A 20,099-nucleotide genomic window follows, 5' to 3' on the forward strand; every position below is an offset into this window, starting at 1 on the left:
ACAGTGGGCTCCACAAATGTTGGCAACCTTGGTAAATATGAGCAAAAATGACTGAAAATTTGTTTTTGCAATTTCTATATTCTATTATATATATATATATATATATATATATATATATATTATATAAGTATAGAGTCAAATGGCCAATAATGAGTATAAATGATTTATTGATTGATTGGAGGAAGCTGCTTCTCAATAAACTGTTTGATGTCCATCATTTCCTGTTGTAAGAAAAGGAGAAGAGAATCAGTTGAAAATGTGTTTCATGTTTCAATGGACCCTTTTCACAAACTTATGATGCATTTCCACAGATATCAACTGCAAATCTAGTAAAGTTTTTCAGATTTTCATTTTTAAAAAATGTAATATACATTTATAACGCTGTACTTTGTGTTATATGACCTAAAAAGTGAATTAACGCTACTGCAAGAGTGTTTCTAATAGAAAGGCTGAGGGAGTGATGGCTCTTGATATTTGTTCCCTCTTTGGGAAAGTCGTGGAAACGCTACTATGGATTGTTTTCTTTTGCTGTTGGAGCAAGTGAGAACGCAAAAAAAAAAAAAAAAAGGGAATATAAAAATGATATTTGCTGTCGTCTCTCGTTCACCTCTATAGAAGTTTATAATGGCTTCTGCTACGGAGAACCCGGGAAATGTGAAAAGGGTCCAAGTGTCCGAAATACAATCAATGAATGCGTTCAATTGCTCTGTTCCAAAACATAGCGAGTTACCTATGTAGGAAGCAATTTAAGGCTGTTGTCCATTTTTAAAAAAATCCTAGAAGAGAAATCCATCCATTTATCGTATACACTCACCCTATGAAGGGTCGCATCTCATTGTATCTCAAAGGCAGGGCTGACACACACATTCAAACTCTCACTTAGGCACCTGTGTAGGGCTGTCGCAGTTAAGGTCGATTTTGAGTGGCTCGATTTCACGATATGTGATATTATTGTGTTTTTTTTTTGTTTTTTTTGCTATATAAATAAGTGTTACAATGTGGTCAGCAGGCACAAAGACAAAGGAGATTCAAAAACAAAACAGGCCTTATTAATAATCCAAACTCTCTGAATGAATACGCAGGAGAATTACGCAAACCACATGATGCATAAAGGAGAGCTGATTACGAACAACTGAAACACAGGGCTATATTATAGAAGCTTGTTTCTGCCACTAAAATAAAAAATAAAAAAGGTAATTGCGACTTTTTATCTCACAATTTTGACTTTATATCTCGCAATTCTGACTTTATAACTCTCAATTCTGACTTTATAACTCGCAATTCAGACATTATATCTCACAATTCAGACTTTATAACTCGCAATTCTGACATTATAACTCGCAATTCTGACTTTATAACTCGCAATTCAGACATTATATCTCACAATTCAGACTTTATAACTCGCAATTCTGACATTATATCTCGCAATTCTGACTTTATAACTCTCAATTCTGACTTTATATCTCGCAATTCTGACTTTATAACTCGCAATTCTGACTATATCTCGCAATTCTGAGTTTATAACTCGCAATTCTGAGTTTATAACTCGCAATTCAGACTTTATAACTCGCAATTCAGACTTTATATCTCGCAATTCAGACTTTATATCTCGCAATTCTGACTTTATAACTCGCAATTCTGACTTTATAACTCGCAATTCTGACTTTATAACTCGCAATTCTGACTTTATATCTCGCAATTCTGACTATATCTCGCAATTCAGACATTATATCTCGCAATTCAGACTTTATAACTCGCAATTCTGACATTATAACTCGCAATTTTGACATTATATCTCGCAATTTTGACATTATAACTCGCAATTCTGACTTTATAACTCGCAATTCTGACTTTATATCTCGCAATTCTGACTATATCTCGCAATTCTGACTTTATAACTCGCAATTCTGACTTTATATCTCGCAATTCTGACTATATCTCGCAATTCTGAGTTTATAACTCGCAATTCTGACTTTATAACTCGCAATTCTGACTATATCTCGCAATTCAGACTTTATATCTCGCAATTCTGGCTTTATAACTCTCAATTCTGACATTATAACTCGCAATTCTGACTTTATATCTCGCAATTCTGACTTTATATCTCGCAATTCTGACTATATCTCGCAATTCTGAGTTTATAACTCGCAATTCAGACTTTATAACTCGCAATTCAGACTTTATAACTTTCAATTCTGACTTTATAACTCTCAATTCTGACTTTATAACTCGCAATTCTGACTTTATAACTCGCAATTCTGACTTTATATCTCGCAATTCTGACTATATCTCGCAATTCTGAGTTTATAACTCGCAATTCTGACTTTATAACTCGCAATTCTGACTATATCTCGCAATTCTGAGTTTATAACTCGCAATTCTGAGTTTATAACTCGCAATTCTGACTTTATATCTCGCAATTCTGACTATATCTCGCAATTCTGAGTTTATAACTCGCAATTCTGACTTTATAACTCGCAATTCTGACTTTATATCTCGCAATTCTGACTATATCTCGCAATTCTGACTTTATAACTCGCAATTCTGACTTTATATCTCGCAATTCTGACTATATCTCGCAATTCTGACTTTATAACTCGCAATTCTGACTTTATATCTCGCAATTCTGACTTTCCTATCTCACAATTCTGACTTTATAACTCTCAATTCTGACTTTATAACTCGCAATTCTAACTTTATAACTCTCAATTCTGACTTTATATCTCGCAATTCTGACTTTATAACTCTCAATTCTGACTTTATAACACGCAAATGTGAGAAAAGTCAGAATTGTGAGATAAGTCGCAATTATACCTTTTTTTTTAAATTCAGTGACAGAAACAAGCTTTCATACAATATAAATAGGTAGAACAAAGGAAAGTAAACTAGACATGTAAAACTAATACGTAACTAGAGAAACAAGCGAGGACGTAATCAGTAACAAATGATACCGAAACTAAACCGAGTGGAGAAACAGAACAGAATGTCAAAATAAGGGTCCAGATAACAGAACATACACCTCATGATACCCTTAAACGCTGAAGTGATGCTATGACAAAGATATCGCTTTCTTGTTCTGACAGCAATTTCTTTCACGAATATATGACTTGAGCTGAAGAAGGACAGACGCAGGTAATCGTACGCGCTCACTCTCTCGTTTAGTGCAAATCTATGAAACCTCTGTACAAATCACAATCGTACAAAGTCTTAAGTAAAAAATGGTTTGGATACTACCTTAAAGATCTTCCTATGCAGACACTAGTTAATAGTGAGTCCACTCATTAGATTTTGGAACAGAGATAATGTACAGAGATAATGTATTCTGAATAATTAAAAAGCAGGTACAAAATATCTTGGTTTATGCAAACCTCAGGACATGCACTGTGAGCCATCCCAGGATATGTTTTAAAGGTGATATTGGAGGGGTTCAGCATCATTTTGAGTTTCTCTACTGTGAGACTGCCAAAAATAAGGGGCACCAGAGGATCTTCTTCGCCATGACAATGCAGCACCGATATGTCCTTATTACTGCTTATCACGGACTACAGAATAGAGACAGCATTAGAATGAGAGAGAATAGACAGGAAAAAAGCACATATAATGGCAACAAACCACCATACTTCTGTATTGAGACATATTTTAAACTAAAAGAGATTTAATGAAAACAAATATGTAGGGTGGGATTTTAGCAAACAATCTGTATTGTAAAGCTGCTTTGAAACAATATTATTGTATGAAGCGCTACAGAAATTGACATTGAGACTTTCAGAGGTGATGAAAGTAAGATTATGAAGACATTTTATAATAACGTAGACTATTAAACTGTGTAGGAATATGAAAGATTTTATTTCAACAGGTTTCCAGAACAAGAAAATAATGTCATTGTGATTCACACGAAACAATTGCATAAATGTTTTCTGTAATGCTGTGAGGTCGATAAAACTACCAAAGCCTACACTAACCAACCTGCGACAGGGAGTTCCTGAGGGGCAACCAGCAGCTGAGAGCGACGACACCCGCCAGCTTCTGACGCGCCGTCAACGCGCTGTAGAGAGAGAGCGCTCCACCCTGAACCATACAGACATTAAAACACTGTGTCAGTGTGTGCGTGTGTGTGTGTGTGTGTGTGTGTGTGTGTGTGTGTGTGTGTGGAGTCAATCATGTTCACACTCCAGGTCAAGGCAGATAGGATTTTGATTACAATGGCTTATACTAGATAAAAAAGTTCATGAAGACAAACTTTGATGTTGGCTTGAGAAAACCTGACCAGAAAGTTTGAAGAAGTTTTAGAAGCTTGAGTTTTGAAGGTTTTCAGTTTAAAGTGTTGACATATAAAGTATTTTTCAAGCTTTAAAAGTTTTGAAGGCAATACAGTCTGTCAGAATAGATGGATAGATTCTTTAGCACATTGTTTCTAACATGAAGCAGCTTATTGCTATCATTTTTTAGTATGTTACTAGCATTTTTGACACATTGCTAGCATGTTTCTAACATGATTTAGTACATTGCTTGCATGTTTTAGCATGTTGCTAACGTGATATAACTCTAACATGTTTTTAAGTTTTTAGCACAAATTAGCACCTTTTTAACATGTTGTTAGCATGATTTAGCACGGTACTAAAATGTTTTAACATGTTGCTAACATGATTTAACATTAACATGTTTCTAACATGATTTAACACATAGTTAACATGTTTCTAACATGATTTAATATATTGCTAGAATGTTTTAACATGTTGCTAGCATAATTTAACATGTTAACATGTTTCTAGCATGTCATTGATAAAACGTTTTAACATGTTGCTAGCATGATTTAACACATTGTTAACATGATTCTAACAATATTTAACATGGTTCTAGCATGTTGCTAGCATTATTCTAACATGATTTAACACATTGCTTGCATGTTTTAACATGTTGTTAACATTATTTAACATATTTCTAAAATGTTTAACATGTATTTAACATGTTAACATGTTTCTAGCATGTTGTTGATAAAATGTCTTAATATGCTGTTAGCATGATTTAACACATTGTTAACATGTTTCTAACATGATTAAGCATGGTTCTAGCATGTTGCTAACAGGATTCTAACATGATTTAGTACATTGCTTGCATGTTATATCACGTTAGTAAAATGCTAAAACAACTCTAACATGTTTTTAGCACAAATTAGCACATTTCTAACATGTTGTTAGCATGATTTAGCACGGTGCTAGAATGTTTTATCATGTTGCTAGCATGATTTAACATTAACTTGTTTCTAACATGATTTAACACATAGTTAACATGTTTTAATATGGTTCTAGCATGATGATAACATGACTCTAACATGATTTAACACATTGCTAGCATAATTTAACATGTTAACATGTTTCTAGCATGTCGTTGATAAAATGTTTTAATATGCTGTTAACATTATTTAACACATTGATTACATGTTTCTAGCATGATTAAGCATGGTGCTAGCATGTTTTAACATGATTTACTATGATGCTAATATGTTGATAGCATGTTTCTAGTATGTTTTAACATGTTGCTAGCATATTTTAACATAAATTAACAATCCCTAGAATGTTTTAGAAAGTTACTAGTATGTTTAACATCTTGCTAACATTTTTGTCAGTTGGAGTTTCAACAGTTTTGGCTCATTCGAACAAAGGTGGAACATTCGGTAATAGGCGGATTCGAACTTGGGTCGGTACTAATCAGTACTAATTATTACTGATTGCACTAATGAGGACATACAGTTTTCAGTCAAAGACAGAGAGAGATTTGCCTTACCTGAGAGAAGCCGCCCAACACAATCCTATGAGATGGAATACCACTCTTTACTTCTTGATCAATCAGTGCTTTGACTGTGAACGAATTCAAGAAGTTCACATTTAATGGCAGATTCAACATTCTGTTGTTCTTCCACTACAGTTTCAGATTATACTTAACCGCTTTCAGCAGCTCTTTTAATTCCAGATTCATCTTCCTCCGCATCAGGATTGAGGTTAATTATGTCAAACCTAAGAAGCACATAAGTGAAATGTGTCATAAGAGAAGAGTTGTGTAGTAAGTACTTGATAAATGAGTGTTTGTCTCACCAGGAAGGCATTGCCATGTTCATGTTGAGGGTGACGGGCATGACTGGTCTTTCATGGTCAGCGACAGGGAAATAATAAATGAGAAAGTAAGAAAGAGAAAGACAGCTTAAAAGACAAGAGTATGTATACAAGTCATTCAGTGTGTGTCCTCATGAGATAGTAAAGTGTCAAGTGGATGCACATTTCACCCCGAAACGCTTTGTGAAGCTTCAAAATCTTTATGAATCTTTTGTTTCGAACCAGTGATTCAAACTGCAGAAGTCATATTTAATGGTTTAATTGCATTTAATAGACGACACTGTAAATGAAAAAAAATGCAGCTGGTTTGTCCAATGAATGTTTCTAGCATGATTTTGCATGGTGCTAGCATGTTTTAACATGATTTAACACATTGTTAATATGTTTCTAACATGATTTAGTATGGTTCTAGCATGTTTCTAGCAGGATTCTAACATGATTTAGCACATTGCTTACATGTTTTAGTATGTTAACATGATTTAACACATTGACATTAACATGAAGCAGCTTATTGCCATCATGTTTTAGTATGTTACTAAGACAGTATGTTAGCATTTTTAACACATTGCTAGCATGTTTCTAACATGATTTAGTACATTGCTTGCATGTTTTAGCATGTTGCTAACATGATAAAACAACTATAAAATGTTTTTAGCACAAATTAACACATTTCTAACATGTTGTTAGCATGATTTAGCACGATGCTAGAATGTTTTAACATGTTGCTAGCATGATTAAACACATTAACATGTTTCTAGCTTTCATGGTCAGCGACAGGGAAATAATAAAATGAGAAAGTAAGAAAGAGAAAGACAGCTTAAAAGACAAGAGTATGCATACGAGTCATTCAGTGTGTGTCCTCATGGGATAGTAAAGTGTCAAGTGGATGCACATTTCACCCCGAAAAGCTTTGTGAAGCTTCAAAACCTTTATGAATCATTTGTTTCGAACCAGTGATTCAAACTGCAGAAGTCATATTTAATGGATTAATTGCATTTAATAGACGACACTGTAAATGAAAAAAATTGCCTCTGGTTTGTCCAATGAATGTTTGATCTGAGTTTTCGCTGCATTTACACTGTTCTGACCAGCAGGGGTCACCAGCGTGTGGCGTTTCCAGCGCTTCGAAACACTGAATCATTTTGCGAATCAATTGAATCAAAGTTTCGAAACGCGTTTTGGCTGCATAGGTGGTCAGGCATAATAATCACAGGTAAATATCAGGTCACATGGTAAAACATAACAGGAATGATTCACAGTATGCTTTGTATTAAAGCTACAAATATTTAGTACATACGCATGAGGGCAAATGTACTTGACATGAGGGGTCCTGATCGCTGCCATAGCTTGAGCCCATCCGTGCCTGAAGAAAAGGCAGTGTAAATGTTGTCAAAAACTATAATGGCTTATTATGAACTTCATTCAGAGTTCATTCATTCATTCAACCACGCCACGTAATCGTGATACAGTTTACCCTGTGTCTCCCAGGCCATGGAGGAATATCACCTGCAAACAACAAGCAAAAAATATAAGATTTAATATCCAAAATAAGAGGGCTTCTGCTGATGACGTCACCTACCGCGGCAGTTGCTTTACAAGCGGCGGGAACAATTGCTGGCAGGGGCGCTGACATGTTATTACTGCACATAAAAGTACAAAAAGCTTTGTGTTCATTAACAGAAATACGGTAGCACCGTAAAGCTTCAATGTCAACAGCTCACGACATATGATTTTGCCTCGCAACAGTGACGGGCGCTTTCGAAACACGCTTCGTGAAGCTTCGAATCCTTTGCGAATCATTTGTTTCGAATCAGTGATTCGGAGCGCGTGTCAAACTGCAGAAAGTCACGTGATTTCAGTAAACGAGGCTTCGTTGCGTCATAACTGTTTCGAAATGTCCGCCGCTAGGGTCCGATGATCTCTGAACCCATGAACCAGTGTCTATATATGATTTTTATCTAATTTCGGATCAGTTTTATACATTTGTAGACATTTAATGACACATAAAAAAGGAAGAGTTGTAAGTTTCTTACAGGTCTGATTAACCAAACTCTCCATAAATCAAGCACTACAAATTAACAAAATAACTCATATTGTAGAGACACTTAATATTTATATTTGATTTGCTAATTGCATTTTATAGATGACACCTTCAATTAAACATCGCAGTTTGTTTGTAAAAGGTGTTTTTATGCATGTTATGACTGTGTTTTCACTGCATTTACACTGTTCTGACCAGCAGGGGTCACCAGCGTGTGGCGTTTCCAGCGCTTCGAAACAGTGAATCATTTTGCGAATCAACTAGTTCAATTGATTCAAAGTTTCGAAACGCTTCGTTCGTTTCTCCAACCTCGCAACTTAAGGGTCCTCTCTGATGCTTTATTAATCCGTAGCCTACATGAAATCCTAATAACTGTTATAATTAATAACTGTTCCTGGAACCTGCAACCCAGTCTGCCCATTTTATTGGAAATCATAATTTTATACGATACATGATGATTCGGTTGTTATATTTATTTAAAACAGAGTCCGTGTTTGATATCAGAAGTAAACAATTACAGTAATGCTGAAATATTACCATTTTTATTGTTACTTTTATTTTTGAAAATTATTAATACGGAAAAATCAATCTGATCTCCGCCATTGTGACATTATTATCAGATTTACTGAGGATGCTTCACAAATAATGGTTAATAATTATATGTCACTGTTCTATATCTGTTTATCACTTTTTTGTAATCATAAACAGATAATTACGTTTCAGTGTATCTAAATATGCCATGTTACTTTTATTATTGTTTGTCCCACATGTGCTTCCGGTTTAGCGTACCACGTGGGTATCCCCATGTCATCTGCCCTTGACTAGCATTTCTCTGGCTCTATAATGTCTGTGACCAAGACAACAGGGGCGAAAACCATTGACATAGTAAAGAATCTACCTCGAATTACACTCGCAAACCTTCGACCAAATCCGGGTGCAAAGAAAGATGTAAGTTTATTCTTCTGCGAGACGTTATAGTGATTAGCGTGCTAGCTAAGAGCTGCAGATGCTCAAAACTGAAGTGGCGACTTGTTCTTATAATATTCAAAAAAATTTACCGTATTAGTTTTAAAATGAGAGTAGGTGGGAAATTCATGAAGGATTATTTATCATTAAATTAGAAAGAAAGTCTTAAATTCATAAATTTACGGAAATAAAATGTTGCATGCATTGCAGAAAAAAATTTATATCTCAGCATTTCTGACCTGTTTTCCAATATAAATGTCTAAACATCTTTAAATCAAGATACATTTACTTGAGATGCAAATGTAAAATGAAGCCTTGAAAAACTGAACGAAATGAAGTAAGTTTATGCTTAAAACAAGAACAAATAACTGTCAAACCTCCCTTTGAATTAAGTTTATTTTTCTGAGCCCACTGGCATATATTTATTCTTGTTTTAATCATAAACACCCTTCATTTTGATCAGTTTCATAGAAAACAAGACTTCATATTTTATGGCATTTTTGCATCTCTGGTAAAGTGCGTCCCCCTGCAGTCAATAATGCATAAAAATGATGATTTCAAAGAGTATTTTTTTATTTTGTCAACTAAGATACACACAATACCCAAATATAACATATCTAAAACTGTTTGTCAAAGAAGTAAACGTCGCACTAAGCAATAGCCTATTGCGAATTTGTTTTCTGTTCGATTGACAGATTGCTTTGCCAAAGCAATGGCGCGAAACAATGTTAGTGATCTTTTAGGTTCATTACAAAACAGTCGCGGGACAGATAAAATCATCAAACGATCTTTTCTCAGTGAACCATAAAGCCGCAAGAGGTGTGATATAACAATAGATGGCGGTAATGCACAATTTTAGTTTGTGATCTAGTAAGAAGCTGCTTCGATACATTTTGCAGGATGTCAAAATGCAAAATGGAATGTAGCTTTGGGTCGCGCCACACCGCTACTCTCTGGAAAAAGTAGTCGGCTACTGGAAAAGCAACACTGTTTAAAAGCAACTCAAGCTACTGAAAAATGTAGTTGAGTTAGTAGTGCCGCTACTTGTAGTTAGCAATTCCCCAATGTTGGGTATTTGATATGATTCATTTTGGCTTGACTACATTATCAAACAGCTAATAATGTGTTGCTAATGTTACACAAACCATGTCCCTGTTCGCCATCTTAGAGTCAGTCAGCTACCTTCTATAGTGTGGCAGGAATCAGAGTTCACTGATCACATGATGAGAGTAAGGCGAGATGACTGACAAGACCATGGCGGAGGATTCGTCAGCCTAATCATCTGACAAATGTCTTATCTTGTAGAATTGGCGCTCAGCACCGATGCTCCCTATTCACAGTATGCGCGAAAGCGAAAGTAAAACGCGAGCGCACATTCAAATGCGAGTCTCTCTGATTCATGCAAAAAACTCCCAGTATGAAAGCTGTCTTAGGCTGGGCTGTGTAGTTGTATCTCTCAGCTCTGTATCATGCTTATAGAAAAATTTGGTCTCTATTTGCACTTTGTCTCGTCTCGTGAGCTACATGTCTCGTCACACCCCTACCTCATAGACATATAAACAACATTAAAAACTATGAATATTTAGACATTTACACTGGGGGAAAAAAGACAAAAATACTGAGGAAGAACATATCAGATGAACATACTGACGTATTGTGTTCTCCTCAGTTTATTTACTCAAGGTCATAAATTTACCTTCATAAAGCCTGCAGAAACCCTGATATCTTCTCACCGTACAGGAGAAGCGCAGAGGTCGCGGGATTCATGGAGGCAACAGAAGCGGACGGGGGCATAAAGGTGAACGGCAGCGTGGCAATCGACCGCGACTGGGCTTTGAGGGCGGACAGACCCCGTTCTATCTGATCATCCCAAAATATGGCTACAATGCCAATCACAGGTAAAATGGTCCGCTACGTACTCATCTTTACCTATACGGCTCTGTTCTTATTGTGTCTCATCTGTGTGTTTTATCGGTTCCAGCCGTCGGCCGCAGTTTCCCCCACTATCCCTGCGCAGACTCCAGTACCTCATAGATTTGGGTCGTGTCGACCCTACGCAACCCATCGATCTGACCCAGCTCGTCAATGGCCGAGGGGTTACGATCCAGCCTTTGAAACGAGACTATGGCGTTCAGCTCATTGATGAGGTGTGTGTGTTGAAATGGCATGTTGTTTCATTTATCGCTTAAGCATCTCTTAATTTATGGGAGTATCTTTTACGCCAGAGGTCTTTAACTTTACCCACTAGCTGCGTCCCATTTTAGAGGCTGCATCCTTCGAAGCACACTAGCGATGTTAAATTGAACGAGTGGCGATAACGTTTGTACTGGACTTTTTTCAAAGATATTTCAACTGTCTGAAAACAAAACAGGGTTTAAACGTATAAATATGTTCACTGTGGTCCATTTATGTACATAACAGAGTAAAACAGTTGGGTTTCGGAAGTAAAAACTCCATTCATTTTCTCCATGATTTTAATGATAACTTATAAACCGTTAAAGACAGCCCTACTGTGAGCTACGAGGTTGTTAATCGATGGTATTTGCTTCTGTTGAAGCCGTCAGCCTGCATTGTCAGCTTAGTTTTAAAATAATTGTTTAGCAGCAGAATTCATGGTGGAAAACTACATTACCCATGATGCTGTACAGAAATTCCACCAATCAGAGTCGAAACAGGCAAAACATGCCAAAATAATGCTCTAAAAATACTTAAATATATAAGCATATTTTGCAATAAATGTAAAATATATTGTTTTTATATATATAATCAACATTTGTAAATGAGTAGTTTTATATTTCACCGTCGTTTTTACTTTGATTATGCTGTTCGCAATGCTTCATGGGATTGTAGTTCTTTCTCTCACTAAATCTGTATTTTTGTCCGATTTTTTTTGCTTAAAATCAAAGTTTGTAATGTTGTGATTCTCCTCGTAGCTGGTTGGTTTGGTTCATGGCTTACAATACTTTAGCCAAGACCTTTTTTGCAATCCCTCTGGGTAAAATGAATGGAAAAAATACTTCCGGTACCAATGGCGCTGAAAAAAGTGTAAACTATAAAATCGCATCTTAGTAAGATATGTCAACTTTTGAACTCCTTCGAATTTTTTTTATTCTGTGTACATTTGTATCGTTAGATATTTGAGTAAGTTGAAACCAAATACTTACATTTAAAAGTTTAATCTGGCATTTTCTCTCTCTCTCAAAAAAAAAAAATGGAGTTGGGATTGGCTAGGCTGCGCTCGTTCTATCCTTAGCGGCCCGGGAATACGCGTTTGTAGGCCGCGTTCAATGAAGTCTTCGAATTGGGACAGCCTTCGTCGCATGTAAAGGATCCAGCCTCTGAAGTGGGACGCAGCTAATGTTCAACTCCAACCCTAATCAAACACACCTGAACCAGCTAATCAAGCTCTTCAGGATCGCTAGAAGATCACAGGCTGAAGCAGTTTGGAAATAAAGCTTGCAGGACAGGAGCAGGGTTAAAGACCTTGTGTAAATCTAAAAGAAAAACTGTTTAGTTTATTCATTCAAGTCATTTTCATTGAAGCCAGTGTGTATGTGTGTGTTTGTTGCAGGGTGCTGATATATTTTGTGCAAAAGTAAACCTGGAGGTCCAGATTGCCTCGGAGAAAGCCATTGCTGCCGTTGAGCGAAATGGGGGTGTGATCACAACCAGCTACTACGATCCCCGCAGCCTCCGTCAGTATTCCTGCACTCTGTTACATATTCAAAAAGATTTCAGTGCAATGGTCAACCAACCGTACAGATCCAGAGGAACTCATAATACCTCACACAGTTTATACAGTCCAGTAGGGCTGGGCGATAAACAATATCATATCCAGATCGTGATAAGATTTATGTCGAACTCTGGACATTTTAACTCTATTGAATTACCCTACCAGTCTATCACACAGCAGAAATAAACACGACACAGCCAGTCAGTCTGCAGGCAGCCGAAACGAAAGCTGAGGAGATTGTTGGAAAAAAAGTAATACAATGTCAATTACATGGAAGAGCTCTGGGTTTCTTAAGCGCAGATGAAGGCCTGGTTCATGCAGAATGCATTTGTTAGGTAAAAAAATGCAAGGCAAAAGGCAAAAAAAAAAAAAAAAAAAGCAAACTCGATTTTAAAGTTGAACTTTATTTAAGGGGCCGTTTTTCCTTTCCACTGCACTACTTTTCCATTTTTTTTTTCTATATAATCGCGCTAGACTCTATATACGACAATCGATGTTGGCATGCGGAGGAATAATCACTGGCATGTGAAAATAGCTAAAGAAGTGTATGTATCTCATTTAGATAAAGTCTCTATATTTTGAGGCAATAATTCCTCATAGTCACACAGCCTGTTTTATCAAATTATATGTCATGATAAATATTGATATTAATCAATATGGGGAAAAAAGTAGTGTGATCATATTTTTTTGCCATATCACCCAGCCCTACAATCCAATGGCTCATGGGATCATCTTGGTAATAGATAATATCCGTTGCACTGATAAGATTTGTGTGTGTGTTTTAGAGGTCCTCATCAAACCAGTGCCCTTCCTCATGTCCGGCGAACCCATACCCAAGCGCCTGCTGCCCGGTGAAGACCTTCTTCCGTATTACACAGACGCCAGTAACCGTGGATATCTCGCAGACCCAGATCAAGTCCAAGCTGCACGGCTACATCTGGCTAAAAAGTATGGCTACACCTTACCTGACATCACGACGGATAAACTATTTGAGATGCTGGTCCAAAGAAAGGATCCCCGTCAGATCTTTTTTGGGTTATCACCTGGATGGGTGGTTAACATGGCAGACAAGAAGATCCTCAAACCCACTGATGAAAAAGTCTTGCACTATTATCATTCTTAAGTCTTCATTCAGTGTGGATGTCTGTGTATATAAAGTGAACGTGGAAGAACTGATTAAATTCAATGTCTGTAATAAAAAGCTGATTCCACATTCTGTCCTTACAAATGTATTCATTTTGAAACCGTTTCGACGTAATGAAGCTTCGTTTACTGAAATCCCGTGATTTTGGCAGTTTACTACGCACTCCGTATCACTGGTTCAAAACTAAATGTAGCTGCAAGCAGCAATTATCGGGGTTCGAGCGCTTTAAGGACTTTAAAGACATACGCAAAAAGATTTTACATTTTATTTAGTAAGCATGTAACCATTTACATTATAAAAAGAAAAGACCATTTACCGCCAATACAGGCAATTTGCTATTGGAAGTTACAGCTTTTTAACAGTTATAGCGCCACCTATAGTGGTGTATAGGTGTTATAGGCTTTTGCGTGCACTTGGCCACACCCGTTTTTTAAATGACCATCCTATAGCTACCCAAAGGGTAAAGTTCAATGTTTTTGAGTCCAGAGAATTGTACTGCACTGGTTTGGTTCCAGTTGGGCGAAAAACCTAGGACTAGTTAACAAAAGTAGGTTATTTACATAATTGCGAATATTTGATGGTTTTGATTGACAGCAGTGGTTCCTTACAAAGTGTGAGGAGATCTGTCAAATGACATGCATATTGTGTGGATGTGTGAAACACCACATGATTACAAGGGCGTAAAACTCATTAGCGTCACCTAGTGGCTGTTTTAAAATTCTTATAGACCTAGGGCCATGAGTCGAACATGCCCACCAAGTTTTGTTCCGATCGGCCTCCGTTAACCTAGTCTAATAGGTGCTCAAAATTCATCTGTTTTTTTACTGTGACCTCAGATTGAGCTCATACATGTGTGTGCCAAGTTTGGTGAAAATATCTCAATTCATTCATGAATTATAGCCATTTTAGTAAAAGTGGCTCCGCCCACCTTGAACGTTTTGGCGGCCCTTAGGGACCGTGAACCGAAATTTCAGCTTTTTTTTTGGATAATTATTGACAGTCAGACTCTAGAGAATCTCGCTGCACTGGGTTGGTTCGGATCGGGCCAAAAACCTAAGACTAGTTCGCAAATATAGGTTTTTGAAAACTTCCAAAATACCAGCCAATACAGGCAATTTACCATTGGAAATATATGGTTTTTAAAGCTTTTTAACAGTTATAGCACCACCTATAGTCTGATCTCTATAAAAGTTTGAAAGCTTGTTTAGAATCATATGCTGCATGTGCTGACTTAATTTCATGAAGTTACGTGTTTTCATTTAGGTGTTATAGGCTTTTGCGTGCACTTTGCTACACCCATTTTCTAAATGACCCTGTTATAGCTACCCAAAGGGTAAAGTTAAACTTTTATTGATAATTATTGATCTAGAGTAGAGGTTCCCAACCACAGTCCTGGAGGCCCCCCAACACTGCATGTTTTCCATGTCTCCTTAATCAAACACACCTGATTCAGATCATCAGCTCATTAGCAGAGACTCCAAGACCTGAAATGGGTGTGTCAGATAAAGGAGAGATGCAAAATGTGCAGTGTTGGGGGACCTCCAGGAACGTGGTTGGGAACCACTGATCAAGAGAGTCCAGAGAATTGTACTGCACTGGTTTGGTTCCGATCGGATAAAACAAAACCTAGGACTAGTTCGCAAAAGTAGGTTTTTTACATAATCGCGAATATTTAATGAACAATTTGATTGACAGCAGTTCTTGAGGCAAAGTTGTTCAGCATGAGGAGATCTATCAAATGATATGAATATTGTGTAAATGCGTGAAACATCACATGATTACAGAGGTGTAAAACTCGTTAGCGCCACCTAGTGGCCGATTTCTTTCAAAATTCTTACAGACCTTTAGGGCCATGAGTCGAGTTTTGTTCTAATGGCCTCCGTTAACCTTGTTTAATAGGTGCTCAAATTTTTTTGACATAAGCCAACGTCCTCATAAACAGTCATGGCTCCTTGGACCAAGACCATAGTGCCACCAAGTGGCCAGTTGTTGCATTTTTTTACTGTGACCTCAGATTGAGCTCATACATATGTGTACCAAGTTTGGTGAAAATATCTCAATTCGTTCATGAGTTATAGCCATTTTAGTAAAAGTGGCTATACCCACCTTGAACGTTGTGGCGGCCCTTAGGGACCGTGAACTGAAATTTCTACTTTTTTTTTTTTTTGCTAATTATTGACAATCAAAGTCTGGAGAATCTCGCTGCACTGGTTTGGTTCCGATTAAGCCAAAAACCTAGGACTAGTTCGCAAATATAGGTTTTTCAAAAACTTTAAAATACCTGAAAATGTCGCTGAGTGACGACTGAATCCGGTGTCCACCTTGAGTCAAGGATTCCAACGATATAAGACACTTGAGTCTTCGCCTTCAGGGGATATGAGCCATTTTGTACTTTTCACTGCTGTAGCGCCCCCATCAGGCCGATTGGTGCGAGCCTTGCTGACGTTGTAGGCGGCCTGAGTACTACCAGCCCTCAAAGTTTCAAGTCTCTACGACTTACGGTTTGGTCTGCCATGATCACTTTTAGGGGAGAATGCTGATCCTTGGAAAATTTAACAATTACAATAAGGATCCGTGCTACGAGCTTGAACCCCTAATGATTCGCCAAGAGTCACAAAGTGCCCGTCACTATCCTTCTTGTAAAAGCCACATATTTGCCGAACTGTTTAGTACAACTGTCTGTCGAGAAGCCTTCCTCCTTTTGAGCTTATACCGCAGTGCTCCAATAGTCATTTTTAATTGAATATTGACGTCTTTCATTTATTACTCATAAATTCAGCACATACAACCCCTGGATCAATGTTGACCTCTGAAACAAAGTGTGCAATTTCAAAACAGCCTGACGCCGTATCTCAAGCATTCCACCATGTGTTTTATTATAAACTCTCAAATGAACCGTTTTGTCTTTTAGCTCTCATGTCTGCTTTATTAAGCGAAAGAAACTAGAACATAGCAGGACCTCATTATCCCAACAGGAGGGTGTTGAAGGGTTTCAGTGCATGTTGCTCATCTGCTTTAACTGATGATGCGTGACAAATGCATCCCAGATGCCCCGAAGACCTCTGTGGTACATTAACTTCATTGCACACACACCAGCAATTTAAGACTATCAGCGGACGAGATACGTCCTCACGTAAAGAAATGCTTTATTTGCAGCAGTTGCTCATTCCTTTACATGTGTCAGTTGAGTTTACCATAAAATAACAGCTGAAGTCTTATAAATTTTGGCGCTAATGGTGATCATAGCTCCCTGAGGTTATTAAAAATCTGTCTTACACACACACACACGTATATATGGATTGCTTGTGATAACTCTGAATCACCCGATACTTTATACCCCTACACACACATAAAACACCTCCAAACCCTCAAAATCAGCATGATTCAGGGTTGCCAAGCAACCGTTTGGATTTATCCCTTTTCATTCTGATTTTCAACACACATATGCTGACAGAACCATTTAACAACATGCACCTCTGCATCTTTCATTCCTCTCAAGCAACCTATAACTTAAGAGATTCAAAGCAGACTGCAATGGCAGTAAGCTGCCCTTTAAAAGATTAGATTCAAATGTCCTAACCAGGTGTGACGTGGCGCGATAAAAGAATATTTCCATGTTAAAGGTGCATTAAGCAATTTTTGAGAAACGCTGTAGATATTTAAAACCACCAAAACAAACACACCCCTATCTTAATAGCTCCGCCCCCAAATTCACAAACATGTTATGCAACACAGACAACTCCCCCATCATGAGTGGACACGCCCCTTACTGCTGATTGGCTACAAGTGTCAGACGCTCAGTCAGATCCACTTTCAACACGTTTCTCAGAAACCGCCTACTCCACCTTCAATCAGTTTTTGTAACTAGACGCGACATGCGATAAAAGGTGTGTTTTCCATGTTAATCAGAGTTTTTGTTCTAACCAGCGATATTTGACGATATTATTTTAGAAACGGTTTCTATTTCTGCGATGTCGGGGCTGGAACAAAATCAAAGTATGCAATGATAATCTCAGGTACTGATTATGTGCTTTATTTAATGTTAAAAGCGCCTAATGCGAGTTTTGCGTGACCATTCTGAAAGCAACAATGGAAAATTCACCTCAGACATTGAAAATATACACGCCAACTTAATGTGAACAAACTAGTGTATTCTATGACAAAGATTGTTTTCAGTCACTTCGTATGTATTTTTAATAATGTAAAATGGTGTAATGTTTATGAATTTGATCTTACCCATTTGGTTGCGAGTGCTGTGCGCTGGCAGAGAGACTCCGCCCACACGCTCTTCTGATTGGCTGTGATTTGGTCGCGTCTGGTGTAGACAGGCAAATTGCTTGTCGCTGGAATCGTATCGCATCGCGTATAAACATGGACACTTGTAGTAGGCATTACATGGGTATTGAGGCATATTTGGTTTGGGCCAAACATAAGAGTGTTGCTGTTTTCAGACCAAAGAGCTGCAGAATGAATGTGTCTCAATCAGCTCCCTAGTTCAGTATTCAGGCACTGACAAGGAAGTCGGTAATTTCTAGGTGTGTCAAATTCCCTCTAGTGCACTAGTAGACGTGTTTGTTCCCTAAAAATTAACCCACAATGCGGTTCCCATACTAAGATGTTTAATTATAGGTTAGCACACTCTCAACCAATGGTTTATAGATGACCTCTGGAATGTTCTGGCTCACACCAAAACTACAAATTTTCTGTATTAAGAACAGGCATTGCGTGCATTTTTAAAAATATATATATTTATTGTTTTCCAAGAAACTTGGTTTACTATCTTTAAATGTGCCAATATATTTAAAATGCCTCAACATCATTACGGGCACAACTATAACCTCCTGCGTAATAATAATAATATTAATTATTCTAATTACTTGTGTGGTAGATTTTCCCCTACGCACCTGACTTAATTTTACCTGGGGCGTCTCCTAATCGACACCCGAGCGTCTACTGACCAATTTATACTCTAGCTCTGCGTCTACAAGTCGACAACTGGCCTCGAGTCGGTCAATGTCTTGACCCTTTTGACACTGAACCTGAAAAATAGATTTCAAGTGTCTAAATTGCAGCGCTGCACAAAAACAGAGACTCCAATTTTTGTCCTTCACGGCCGGGAGAGTTCTCATCAATCTCAGAGAATCTCTCTCTAGTCAAAAGAATACAGCAGGTTTTATAGGATTTCAGGTACAACTATAACATGATCTATTACTCATAATCATCAGTCTTAATATGATTGGTTCAGATTTTAAAAAACAACATAGTTCCTCTGCCACGCTTACTGGCAGAGTAAATTTAGATCAGAACAAGTGAATCACAGGATCATCAAAAATCACCAGGTTAATAGTTCACTGAACTGATTACTCAATAGGTCAAAACAATTTTTATAGACTTTTTATATCTAGAAAGGATGCTGTCTAGCAAGTCTTAGTGACTATTTCTCTATTCTAATCTCAAAGTTAACTCGTTAGGCCTGTAGGAGAAAGAAATGTTGGTTCATAATTGATTAGTTTCAAAATACCATCACACTTGTTTGTATGCCAACAGCTATAAATCATTTATATATATATATATATATATATATATATATATATATATATATATATGTATGTATGTATGTATACTGTATATATACACAGCAAATTTGCAGCAGTCTGTCATTTTGCTGTGTTTATCAGTTCATTTCATTCATTCTCTCTCCCTTTCTCAATCTTTATCCTTTCCTCTCTGTCCTATTGTGACTAAATGAGGTGGAAAACTTTTTTTTCACTAAACAATAGAATCTCCATTGAGCCATCAATGGCCTCAGATGACATAGGTAGGTACTTCTCAGGGTATTATTTCTTTACCTTTTGTGCAATAACAAAACAATCTCATCATGTGAATAATTGCTCACAAACTGAAATGGAAATAGATCTATAGCTACTATACAGAGAAGACTGAACAAAGTGATTTTAGAAAAGAACAATGTCATTTCATCTGTCAAATAACATGGAGAAAAAGAAAAGTACAAAGAGAGAATTTGGGTCAATAAGTTCTGCCCACATGCAAAAGAAATGAACCATAAATGAAAAGGTGTGCACAGTGTTTGCGACATTCTATTAA

At 37.2% G+C, this 20,099-nt stretch overlaps 2 protein-coding genes across 4 annotated transcripts; one reads left to right on the forward strand and one right to left on the reverse strand.

Moving 5' to 3' along the window:
- Positions 1-149: 149 nt before the first annotated feature.
- Positions 150-7,913, reverse strand: lypla1 (lysophospholipase 1). Of its 3 annotated transcripts, none has more exons than XM_051899911.1 (9): positions 7,690-7,913; positions 7,585-7,616; positions 7,408-7,473; positions 6,093-6,140; positions 5,944-6,014; positions 5,785-5,858; positions 3,967-4,068; positions 3,369-3,542; positions 150-221 (listed from the first exon to the last, which is right to left on the reverse strand). In XM_051899911.1, the coding sequence occupies exons 1-9, from the start codon at positions 7,756-7,758 to the stop codon at positions 165-167; spliced, it is 693 nt and encodes a 230-aa protein (XP_051755871.1). In that variant the 5' UTR covers positions 7,759-7,913; the 3' UTR covers positions 150-164. The 3 variants fall into 3 exon arrangements, with proteins under 3 accessions (XP_051755871.1, XP_051755872.1, XP_051755874.1); XM_051899912.1 differs by having other exon boundaries at positions 6,093-6,135; positions 7,690-7,741; XM_051899914.1 differs by lacking the exons at positions 7,408-7,473; positions 7,585-7,616; positions 7,690-7,913 and adding an exon at positions 6,951-7,093.
- Positions 7,914-8,906: 993 nt separating this feature from the next.
- On the forward strand, positions 8,907-14,061 carry mrpl15 (mitochondrial ribosomal protein L15). The gene is made up of 5 exons (XM_051899908.1): positions 8,907-9,099; positions 10,858-11,015; positions 11,099-11,264; positions 12,689-12,812; positions 13,636-14,061. Exons 1-5 carry the CDS (start codon positions 8,995-8,997, stop codon positions 13,971-13,973), a joined length of 891 nt encoding a protein of 296 aa, XP_051755868.1. The 5' UTR covers positions 8,907-8,994; the 3' UTR covers positions 13,974-14,061.
- The last annotated feature ends 6,038 nt before the right edge of the window (positions 14,062-20,099 follow it).

The sequence above is a fragment of the Ctenopharyngodon idella genome, chromosome 7 (assembly GCF_019924925.1).
Source record: "Ctenopharyngodon idella isolate HZGC_01 chromosome 7, HZGC01, whole genome shotgun sequence".
Lineage (NCBI taxonomy): Eukaryota > Metazoa > Chordata > Actinopteri > Cypriniformes > Xenocyprididae > Ctenopharyngodon > Ctenopharyngodon idella.